The following is an 11997-nucleotide window of genomic DNA, read 5'->3' as shown; positions in this document are numbered from 1 at the left end:
CTCGCCACAGCAGCAGCATACTCTTGGCCTTCCCGCATGGGTGGAAGCCAGAGGGACTGGGAAAAAGCCACCCAGGGGAGCCCAAGGATGCTGGCTGGGGTGCTGGCCCCATGTGGAATCCTCTCTGGACTGGGGCATTGCTGTCCTGCCTGGCTGGGTCAGGCAAACAGAGGGGCTTGTGTTTCACAGCCTTCTCCATGTGCTGTCCACAATGCAGCCACCCAACCTTCCATCTCCCTTCCCCTGAAGAGAAGTGATTGCTTGGTTACAGGAGCCATCGGTTTTCATAGAGGACACAAGAAGAAAATAAATCAGCTCTCCTTGGGTGATGGAGCTGCCAGGTGGCCTCCACCACTGCTTTTCCACCCTCCTGCATGACGTTTGGGTTGTTGATGTCTGGGTCTGACCTCTTGCTGTTGCCCAACTCCCTCCTCCACCAGCAGCCCCGGGCAACCCATGTCACTCCCGATAATGTGATAGATGAGGTTGGCATCACACCACAACCCTATCCGGATGAGCAGAGGGGGCAAGGTAAGCTATTAAATGAACACAACGTCCGCATGAGGCCAAAACACATCTCGCAGACTCCCGCCACGTTCCTGGGATGCCACCTTGCTTTTTGCATTTCTCAAGCAGGAGGACTCGGGCCAGCTCTTGCAGCATCCTCCCTGCCTCTGGATGTCCACTTGAATCTCCTCTGGCTCCTCATCCCACAGGGAAAAGTGGGGTCAGGTCCTGCTCCTGGCTGCAGACCGTGTTTCACCTACCAATGCTGCTCTTGCCTCGGTCACACCACCCGGCCCCAGTGGGCGAGCCGGCAGCAGCCGGAGGATGGAGGCCAGGCCGCATCCTCCTCCCCTCACGGCAGCCTCTGAGCAGGCTGCAAGCAGCTCCCTGAGCCCCCGCCTGCTTTGAGTTTGGGAAAGACAGACAAGTGGCTGGAAGGCATCCCTGTCTCCATCCTCCCCAGCGAAGCTACCACATTAAAAAGATTAAAGACCTATTTCTGCCCATTTTAAATGTGCTGATTAAATTAAGAAGCATTTTCCTTTTCTTATATAGTGCAAGCCGGCACGCTGGGATGCCAATTTCACGATCCCGGTAGTTTATACGGTTTTGCTACGTTATTCTTTTTGCCCTCCCTGAAGCAATGAGGACATTTTTAGCCCAGACCCATCTGTCCTTTCCCAGCACCAGTTACTTTTTGAGCTCACTGGCGAGTTTCACCCATACTTTGAAAAAGGAGCACAGCCCTCAAAGGCATCCAGTTCCTTGAGGAGTAGAGAACGGAGGGAGGGAAGAGACTCCTTAGTTAGTTATTCTGTTAGTTATTATGGCCTCAAGTTGCGCCAGGGCAGGTTTAAGTTGGACATTAGGAAAAATTTTTTCACTGAAAGAGTTGTCAAGCACTGGAAAGGGCTGTCTGAGGAAGTGGTCGAGTCCCCTGGAGGTATTTAAAAGATGGGGAGATGAGGCACTTAGGGACATGGTTTAGTGGTGGGATGGCAGGGTTAGGTTAAAGGTTGGACTTGGTTAGGTCTTTTCTAACCTAAATAATTTTATGATTCTCCCAGGGAAGGGCTGTGGGGTGACCCTGGGAGAGCCCCCCTGTGCATCACCCACCGGCTGGCCAGCCTGCACAGGGCCAGGGAGGAGAGAGGCAGCTCCTGGGAGGGCAGCCTGAAGGCACGGGACACATGTAGGAGCACTGAGGATGGAGTGCTGGGGGGGACCAGAGAGACAGCAAACACTGCCATAAGGGACCCATCCTGAGAGGCAGAGGGACAAAGGACGTTATGAAGAGAAAAGCAGCTATTGTTAGTTCTGCCGAGCAAAAAAAAAACCCCAAAAAAACCCAACTCACTATTCCTCCTCTAGGATAGAAGCTGCTGTTTTGCATATATTTCTCCACTTTTTTGTGCACACAAACCAGGAATAACATTCACTGGCCTTCTCTGCCTGCCTTGTTCCTTGCTAGGGGGCAATCCCTGTCCAGAGAAGCTAATATAAAAAACTTCCAGTGTCTTCAGCGAGAACATTGCCAGGGTAGAAGTGCCTAAAAATGAACACAGAAGGGCATTTCCAACTGAAATTTCTCACTTGCCTTATACCTCCCGTTCCCTTCCATTACAGCCCGGCATGGTGTCCAGGCACTGCCACCGCAGTGTGGGCAGGCATCCTCGCCGGCTCCCGTCCATCCCTTCGTTCTTCCCCCCAGAGAGGCCCGAGTTACTGCTCCCCCCAGCCACTGCCTTACCAAAACCGTGCCTCTGAGCTAAGATTTTAACTCACACCCTGAGCTGCGGCAACATCCTCAGCGGGACCGTGGCCTTCACAGGGGTAAATTTCCCCATCTCGCCGGGAGTCACAAGCACTGTGCAAAAGGCATGGCTGTGCTATGCGGGTGAAGGGAAATACACGTAGAGCTGGATTTGATGCACCTCCAGAGATATTGCAAGTAATGTCAGCGGTTATTTGCTGTATTGGGCTTGATATGCTTTGGGGTTATTTTTAGGTTTTGTTTTGCTTTTTTTTTATGAAGTCATTGAACAGAGCAGATAGGGCGAAATTGGTCTTGCAAAGGAAAGCGATGACTATCACCTCAGAAAGTCACCTTGGACTTTGTTGTCACAACTGAATAATGAAAGATTGAATAAAGAAAAAAAAAATTGACAAGGAAAAAAGCAGAAACAAGTGTGAGAATGATCCAGAGACTGCCCTGAAGTGTCCAGCATGGCAAGGGAGGAATCTCTCCTCAATTTGCGTGGCAGAGGAGGAAAGGACTGGCCACTGCATGTCCCCTGTGGCCAGGAGGGTCACAGCTGGGGATGTGACCTGTCTGCAGGGCAGGGCTGAGTCCAGCCTGCTCCATGCCGGCCACCACCCCCTCCTATTCCAGCTAAGACAAGCAGGTAAAAACCCTGCGCTGCCTCAAAAATCCCTGCTACTGCGTTCAGCTGAAAGCAGAAAGGGGAAGATAGATGGGAGAAGGAGAAGGCAAAACACAGGCCTTCCCCTGCTCCTTCTGGGCTGGGTCACGGCAGCTACTGAGTGCTGCATCAAGTCACCAAGAGCTCATCCAAAATCTGGCACCTGTGAAACCGCCTGGCACCACTCTGGCACACATATTCAGCTCTGAGAAAGACCAGAGTCTCACCACGCAGAGGACAACAGAGTTTTTCCTGCTGCTGCAGCATAGTCAAGCCAGAGAGGAAATCTGTGTCCCACTTTCAGACAACAAACTCCTTGTTCTCCTTCTCCATGAAAACAGAGAGATAATCATGCCCCAGAGCTCCAAGGCTGCTCCACTTGCTCATACACTTTTTCGGGGTGGAAATGGGAGAATGGCAGATCCAGGTCCCTCCGCAGGAACCATGCACGAGCATTGTTAGCCGGCAGCCCCTTGGCTGAGGTTTTCCTTGAAATAGCCCGGACAATGTGCTTAGTACCCAGTGAGGACATCATCCCCCACCGCCCAGGATTAGCCTCCAACTAGCTGGGCATTATTATCTCTACTACTTTAATGATCAGAGCTCCTCTCCCTACTTCTTGTGCTAAGTGTCATGCAGTGGTGCAGAATGAGCAGCTCTTCCCCCAGGGCTGGTGATATCAGGAGATAAGGCAGGTGAAGGAAAGGCTGTTGTCCCAGTGCCTTGGCTGGAGACCAGAGCCACAGCTCACGCAGACAGCCCGTACCAGCATGGCACAGCCCTTGCTCCGTGAGCATCTCCACAGGGAACAGACAGCTCTCACCTGCTGTATCCCCAAAGAGCAAACAGGACCCAGCATCATGGGGAGGTCCACCCCCAGTATAAGGACATAAGTTGTTCATTCCTTGTGCCCATTAAGTTCCTCCAGAAGAAAATATATTCGCAAGCTGCATGTCTGTCTTTGCTGCTTTTTGTTCTCCTCAGCACAAAATCCCAAAATGTGGCAGAGCTTCTCTTGGAAGGAGGAGAACCAAAATTAAATGTACTGGAGGTCTCCACCAGATGCTGGCAGAACTACAGCAGGGTCACCAGCGAACTGGGGAGCCTTTGGCAGCCAGGCTTCACCTAGGGAGCAAGGCACCTGCTTCAGGGTCAGAGTCTCTTAGAGATAGATAGGAAGGAAGGCCACAGACATTATCCCCTGAAACACCCCAGCACCTTACAGGCAGTGAAGCTCAGCTCCACTGTCAGAGGCTGCCAAAATTTGCAGAACCTCTGCAAAGGGGTGCCGACAACCTGAAATGCTGTGTCTCGGGCTGATCCTTGGGACTGCAGCACACAAGGCTGGGAAGGGAAGGGCAGTTCCAGTGCCAGGCAGAGGCAGCTGTACCAATTCCTCTCCCATGGATGTCGCCTAGCCTGTTCCCAGAGTCCTCCTCACTGGAGACCCCTGCCCAGGGAAACCTGCCCAGGGTTTCACCTAAGTGCTGCTACAGCATCTTTACTCAGCCATCATTTAAGCTCACTACATCTCCCTCCGGCCCAAAGGCACCGTGAGAAGCTTTCCACTTTTCAGACCCCCAAAACCATTTCTGAGTGCTGCTACAGAACCACCATCCTCCCCCTCCCCCTGCCTGGCAGCGCCGGTTCCCCAGGTGGGAGCAGGGGGCTCGTGCCCTGCTTCTCCACTGCAGCGGAAACACCCTCCCCAGCCCAGGTGTTTGCTTGGGGAGAGAGGGTTTTGAAGTGGAGGGTGGTTGCTGCAGCTGCCCATTAAGACCAAGGGCAATCCAATTGGTTCTATGTGCTGGTGACAACTGGGAAGAACACTGCCTTCCAAGCAACTGGCATCTTTCTTGACCAGGGGACATTGCAATGGCAGTGGCAATGGCAACTGGCAGAAGAAATTTAGGCATGGCAGTGGTGCAGCTGATGGTAAAGCATAGACAACCTCTGCTCCTGCTTTGGGCGGTATGCCTGCTTGACACTGCCCCAGATGCGCGCCAGGCAGGCAGGTCTGCCCCTATTTGCTCACCTCTCCAGCACCTTTTGGGAGGCAGAAACCATCCTTCATCCTGCCTTGTCCTCAGGGTGCTGAGCCCTTCAAGCCCCACATCCAACCCAGTGTGGATGGAGGATTGCTCAGCACCTTCAGCAGTCCTTCCCCAGGGATGCTCAAGTGGGCAGGCAGCTCTTCCCCACCACCGCTGCAATGCTCCCTTCTCCAATCCCAGTGCTTACGTCCCCAAAACCAGACACCGCTGTTCCAGTGGACACACCTACCTCACTGTGCCGGCTGATTGCAGGTCCTTGAGGTGCACAGAGCTGCTCACAGAGATACCAGCCCGGGGAGGCACATACTGACCTGCTCCCGCACGCAGAGGGGAGCTATGGGCCCCTCCTGCCGCAGGGCCCCTCTCCCCCGCCTCACCCCACGCAGCTCCTCATTGCCCGTATCGACGAGCCCTTAATGAGCTTTGAGCTCATGTCCAGTCAAATCAACACCCTGCATGTCGTGGGTGTGGGGTGGGGGGGTACCCACCGCCACTGGAAAAACACATGTCGCTGGCAGAGAAGAGGCTCCAAGGGCATGGGCAGGAGGGAGGACAGGAGTGCAGGCAAAGGGCCTGGCACCAAAAAATGGGGGAGGCAGCAGGTGAGTGGGTTACATGGGGTTGGTTGCGCCCATGTTGCTGCAGCAGTTCCCGCAAGGATGGCTGCAGCAGTACTTAAGAGGCTGTGCTAAAGGCACAGTGTGCACACCTTGCCCTCCGTGTTTGCAGTTGGACAGCGGTCTCCATCTTCTCCGCAAGCAGGGCTGGCTGCAGCTGCACAGAGGATACAGTGGCCCGGCACACCACGCGTGGCAGGGAGGTTGGGTGTCTGTCCGTGAGCCTCTCCTGCTTTTGCACAGCCCTGCCTGATGCAGCCCTTGCACAGGGCCAGGCTTGCAACAGTGCAGCCCTGCAAAGGGGGAACAGGGCCAGGTAAGGCTCAGGAGGAATTGTCCCAAAAGACACCATGGTGTCACCGGTCAGGTGCATTTACTGGCTGTGGGTCAGGCTTTTGGGGTGGAGGGGAAAGGAAGAGTAAGAGGGATACTTCTAGTTTGAAGTGTCAGGTACTGGCCACCAGCTGAGGAAAGGAGCCACGTGAGAAGGACCGGTCGCTTAGCATGTAAATCCTGTCATTGGCTCTAAAAGGGGTTGCGTGGAGCCTTTGTTTGTCTTTTCTTTTTCATTCTGGGGCTGAAGACAATTTGCATCCATGGGGAGCACAGAGAAGTTTCTCTCAAAGGCAGCATGCGGGAGCTGCCGGCTCGGCAAGCATCGCCTTGTTAGAGGCAGCAATTTCAGAGACACAGGGGAAGAAGCCCCAGTGAATTAAAGTATAATTCCGCCCAGAGGTCGCTGGCAAAAATGACACCTTGTCACTTACCAGCTCCTCTCTTTGCGTGAAAGCAGAGCTACGTATACTTAAATTAGTGACAAAAGTACACCTAGTGGCTTTCAGCACTGCGGAGACAACACAGCCAGTGAGCCAGATTCCCCTCATACCCTCCAGCCTGTATGCAAGGGCTTGCTTCAGCCCGCGCCAGCTCCCCGGGTGTTCAGGTGGGCTGAAGGTCCCCCTGCAACCCCACACCTTTTACTCCCCATCTGCAAAACTCACCTTCTTTAAAGGTCCCCTGTGTCTCCTTAGAGCAGGCACTCACCCCCCTAAAACCATCACAGCTAAACCTAACGCAGCTCATCTGCCAAAGCCCTTAACCCCTACGGATGGGAGGGAAAACATGCCCCCTTGTATCTTTGCTGAGGTTGCTGCTCGTGGTCCCGTCTACATCTGTACCAATATCCTGCCAATGGGCTATGTTTAAAGATCACGTTTCAGGCTAAGCGGGCACTAGAGGAGCATGGAGGAGGCAGCAAGACCCCCACCAGGTTATTTCAGCCATTAAAGGAGGAAGATGGTGGTGCCAGAAGGGCTGGCAAGGCTGGTGAGATGGAAAATGGAGAAAGAAAATTATTTTTGCTAGGTAAATCCAGGAGGATTTGAGAGCTGAGTGGGAGGATTGCATGCAGGCTGGAGGCATCCTGACAAACAGGCATCCTCCCTGAGCTGAAGCAAATGCTGCAAGTGGGAATCCCTTCTGAGAACGAGCCCTGGGTCTGCCAGAGCACCCTAATCCCCCTCCTCCACCAGGGAGCCCCTGTTCCCCACGCCACTCTGTGAGCTTGACTACCTCTTATTTAGCAGCTAATAAAGTTGAAAGATAAACTGCATCTCAGAAATATTTCCTTTAGACTCTTGTCCAGGATAAAAAACAGCCAGTGAAAATACTGTGCTGCCCTCACTCCCTAGAAAACCTGTCCTGCACTTATGCAGGTGGGCACAGCCTACACTGGCCAGACCTGCAAGGGCAGGGAGCGTGTGGTGCAGAACAGAGGAATCTTTACTGCCCATCACATCACACAGCTCTGCTGGAATTGCTGCCAGCTGAGTCCCACGGGAGCGAGGTCAAGTCCCCGATGGGCTCACGGTGTTTTGGAGAGCTTCTTCACAGCTCTTGGTGAAAGGGGGGCTGGCAGATGTGCTCTTCCCCCTCTCCTGGGAAACACCCTGGATGTGCTGGACCATGCAGGAGGCTCGGTTCCCCCTCATCTGCCAAGCTTGCCTTGCAGCCGCCGCAGCAGCTTTCTGAATGTAATGCTGTGTTACCAGGTCAGGTTTGCTTTGGCCAAACAAACCAAATTAAAGCAGGTACCTGCAGATGGTAATTTCCGTGAGGAGCCAGCAGCAAAGCCCCCGGCCTCCTTTTGTCAAAAGGAATGAAACTTTAGCTACAGAGATATCATAACTCATCCTTTCCTGAGCACGCCGTGCCTGGTATCAGCCTGTCCGTCACTGTTCCCTCTTGGTCTTCAATCTCTCCTCAAGCCCCATTGCTGATGTGACACCTCTTAAAATAAAAAGACAGAGAGAGATGGTAGCAGTTCGCTTGCAGGGCAGGTGCAGATCTCAGGTCTGAGGGAACCAGCCTGTTACAGGCATTTTCACAGCTCCCCGCATGGTCCTGGCTGAGGAACACCTGAGAACTGCAGCGGGTCGACTGGAAACACCAGTTGCCATAGGCAAAGACATTTCCCTCCTTTCCCTGGAAGCATGGCAAACCATCTCCCCACCTCATGCGCTGCTGGTCTGGAGAGAAAACAGGCCAGAAAGCAGCCATTTCCACTGAAGGGATAAAATTTGAATTTGAAAGCAATGTGTTTTCTGTATAACATTTGTTGTGTGAGTTAGAGGCAGACGCAGGCGGCAAGCGTTGAAGGCATTGGGGAGCAAGAATGTCTCTCAGCATCAGTCTGAGCAACCCCTTCCTTCCCCAGGAAAAAGGAAAGTGGGACCAAGAAAAGAAGAGAGTATGTGGATATTTCATATTTGGCTAGAACCAGACACGGACTGGTAAGCCCAAATGAATTTGGGAACATGCCTTAGGAGAGAAGCAGAATTTGTTTGGAAGGGCAGGATTTGAAGCTGTTCTCTTGGTTGTTGTCCATAAACATTCATGAGACTAAATTTTGATTCACCAGCGTGTTCCCAGAAAACGGGAGCTTGGCAGATATTCAGACAAATACTCGCTGGCTTGAGTATTTGCATTTGAAGCGTTTGGGCTGCCACCTCCAAAGCTTTTGGTGGCTTGGGAAGTATCCAGCGAAAGAGCCCAACCCCACCATATAATTTGGGTGAGTAAACACAAGTGCAAAGAGTGTTTTCTGAATAACAGCTATTGGAAGCGATGACAGCAGTAAAAGCAGCCAAATAATCAGGCTAGCCATCTCTTGGTTTAAAATTCATTTGCAAAAATCATTAGCACAATCATTGTAAAATAAGCAGAATTATAATCACTCGAGGATAATTTGCAAAGAGGACTAGGGCTGCGCTTGCTGAAAAGAGCTGCTGTGAGGCTGCCTGGCTCTGACTAAGCCCAGCAAGCCCACCACCTCCAAAGCGAAGCAAAGCTGGCCAGCACAGCCGGTCTGGCAGGCACTGCTTTTTTGAGCCCAGTCTAAGGCATGGCCTTGATCCTGCCAACCTGAAGTGGGGGCCAAGCTGGTTTGCCCCCTTACTCCCTGAGCAGGCTTAGAGCTTGGGTCTGGTCTGACAAGAGTCAGACCAAGCAATCATCCAAGCTTGGCCACCCAAGCCATCCTCCCCCAAACGGTGGTCAGTAGGGTATAGAGAGGGAAAACGTGTAAGACTGGGTAGGTAAGACAGGACAATTCCCGTGCTCAGTCCTCCCAGCTTCCACCCGCTTCCACCCCTCCCAGATGAAGGCAACCTGTTGAAAAGTCCCCTGGTGGGGTCCAGGGTTGCTTTGGCAGCAGTGGCTGGGCTGTTAATACCCAGTAACATAATAATGTCCCAGCCTTGCTGGCCTCTTCTCCCCAAGAAAGCTGCCAGAACCTGGGCTCCTCCCAGTCTTGAGCACCCTGTGCAATCACCCCCAGTCCAAGTGGGACAAGCCAGTCCTACAGCATAGGGAGATGTCTTGCCCCACAAATGTATGGTTCTCCGCAGGCTTCCAGCCATGCTGCCGGGGCACACAGCTTCTTTGAAATATCCTTCCCCCGGAAACCTGTCCAATACTTTCCATGGCTAGCACTTTTATTTACAGTTGCCTTCACCTCCTGGTCTTAAATCTACATTTATGCCGCTTGCCCCTGCAGCTGCTAGGAACCTTTGGGAGCAATTTCATCTGGAGATCACTTGTTTCAAAGACTGGGCATTTTTAAATCACTTCCACTGCCGGCAGTGCAAACAAAGCAGAACATGGTGGAGGAACAAAAATTGTAAAAGAAATATAGTAAGAACAAAAGTGAAAATAAGTAAAAGGAAAAAAAAGAAAAAGAATTTCCACCCTGAAGGAGATAAAAGGTGACCTGCAAAAGAAAAATAGATTGGGTTGGAGCACTTTTCTTCAGGGCTCGCCTGTTCATTTTTTTTTTTCCCCTGAAATACTCTGGAGACAGGAAGAACTAGTGAGATAATCTCACTGGAGATAAGATCCTGGCAGTAAGCCTTCCTCAGCTGTGAAGCAGCCAAGTTCTGTCAAGCTCAGTGGTTTTTCTGTTGTTTGTCCTGTGCACTTCACCTTCACTCATGTGGTTGAGAAACACCTGGGAGAAAAGCTTCCTCGGCTAAAGATTTATCAGCACTGAGCTTTCAGTCAGCAAAGGGAGACCTGAAGGACCAAGAGTCCTCCAGCACAAAATGAAGAAGATCAATCTGACAAGTCCTGAGATGTGCTGTGGGAGGAGGGGGGGATATTAGGTAGAAGAGAAAGAAAAGGCCACTAAAATAAAAGCCATGCATTCAAAGAGGTCACAATGGCATTTTCCCTACTCTTTCTTTCAGTGAAGAGCCTCCACCTCCAGTTTGTTCAGGTAGAGTACTTCTAGGTGCCTGACCAATTTTTTCCATTTGATTGAAATAGATAGGGCTGGACATACAGTAGTTTCTGAGAGGAGGGAAGAACACTGCTTCACATGGGGCAGCGTGCCTGTGGCTGTCATGAACAGCTAAAGCACAGTGAAAGCTCAGGCCTCCGCACCCTCGCGACGTCTCCTTCCCCAGCCACAGCAAAGCTGGTGGTGGGGCCTGAGGATGGCCCCGTACCTGTGGGCAGCCCAGCCCATTCGTCTGATGGTGCTGACAGCTACAGCACCTCACTGCAACACAGATTCACTTTCCTACGGGGCAAAGCCAGACCCGAGTTGCCCTTCCAAAGTGCGAGGTTTAATTACCAGTGCCTGCCTCCCAGGAGCTGCCAGAAAGCTCTCCAGCTGATTGCTGGTTAGTCTATAAGCACTGGCACGGGTACGGCACCTGCCCGTGGGCTTTTGGCTTTCTCCAGAGATGCTCCAAAGGTCAGGAGTCCCCAGAGTGCAAGTGTGCCCAGGACCCAGGTGACACAGGGACACTGGTGTTCACCGGGGTGCACCTGCCCGTGGGCTTTTGGCTTTCTCCAGAGGTGCTCCAAAGGTCAGGAGTCCCCAGAGTGGAAGTGTGCCCAGGCCCCAGGTGACACAGGGACACTGGTGTTCACCAGGACTCCCAGAGGGCCCAGGAGGTAACTGGTATCCATGGTGGGATTTGGGAGCAGACTCTGAGCACAGCAGAGTCTCCTCTTGCCCCCATCTTCCTGGCTATCTGCCCTGCCGCAGGGGTATCTGAGTGAAACTGGGTGTCCAGTGTCCCTGTGGTGTGCACCTCCTGGCCACCACACCACCGATGGGCACGAGGCTCCGGGAACCAGGAGCGAGAGCTATCACAGACACCAGCCATGGGTTTTCTGCAGGGAGCAGGACTTCTGGCAGGACTTGCATAACAGCGGGGCTACAGCACCTACCCAGCGCAGGGAGCTCTCTTAGGTCTTGTCCAGGCAAAAGCAACCAGTTAGGTTAAATTAAACCAGAGCAGCCCACTTTGCAAGCATGATTATTCCAGCTTAAAGACCACTTGGGTGGTAGGTGGACATAGTCACTTGATGAAAGTATGCCTGTGTCTGCAGGTTGTTTTGATAAATGTAGTTAAAAAAACTGAGCATCTTTCTATCGGTGGAACTGCTCTCGCAAGGGACTGTGATGATTTAGCTCTATCGTATCTAATCCCTCCAAAGCAGTCTGAAAAGTAATGCTGTGTTCAACTTAGCTCAAACTTGATCCTGATGGACTTAATATAAATTAAAATTAGTGTGAATGGAACATAAATAGAAGCGTCCTCACATACTTTGAAAGATTTAACTGAAATCACATGCTGCGTTAAATCAACCTAACTTTAAAGCAAATGTGCCCTTAGGTCTAGTTACAGCATTGGCATAGCTCTGCCAGGAGAGCGTATCGTTTTTTTCCCTTTTATAAAGAGGCTTATGCTGATAAAAGCTCTGAGGTAGGTGCTTTAAATCAGCATAAGTACAGTTATACTGATAGAGCTTACGCCACTTCCCAGTACAACTGTATGGCAATGCTCTCCTATGGGGAGAAGCAGCCTTATTGTGGGGCTGTGT

At 52.1% G+C, this 11997-nt stretch overlaps 1 protein-coding gene across 1 annotated transcript in view; it reads right to left on the bottom strand.

The window, feature by feature from the left end:
- LOC104129752 (sodium- and chloride-dependent GABA transporter 1) overlaps positions 1-3727 on the bottom strand; it is a 34718-nt gene extending 30991 nt beyond the window's left edge. Inside the window, exons 1-2 of the mRNA XM_009642716.2 lie at positions 3697-3727; positions 3517-3554 (exon numbers count right to left, since the gene is read on the bottom strand). Of these exons, the coding sequence (XP_009641011.2) occupies positions 3517-3554; positions 3697-3727 (69 nt within the window). The remainder of the gene's footprint in view (positions 1-3516; positions 3555-3696) is intronic.
- Positions 3728-11997: the final 8270 nt, after the last annotated feature.

The sequence above is a fragment of the Egretta garzetta genome, unplaced genomic scaffold (assembly GCF_000687185.1).
Source record: "Egretta garzetta isolate BGI_Z169 unplaced genomic scaffold, ASM68718v1 scaffold427, whole genome shotgun sequence".
Taxonomy (NCBI): domain Eukaryota; kingdom Metazoa; phylum Chordata; class Aves; order Pelecaniformes; family Ardeidae; genus Egretta; species Egretta garzetta.
Note: the sequence above shows the minus strand (reverse complement) of the source record. Positions and strands in the feature narration are given on the sequence as shown.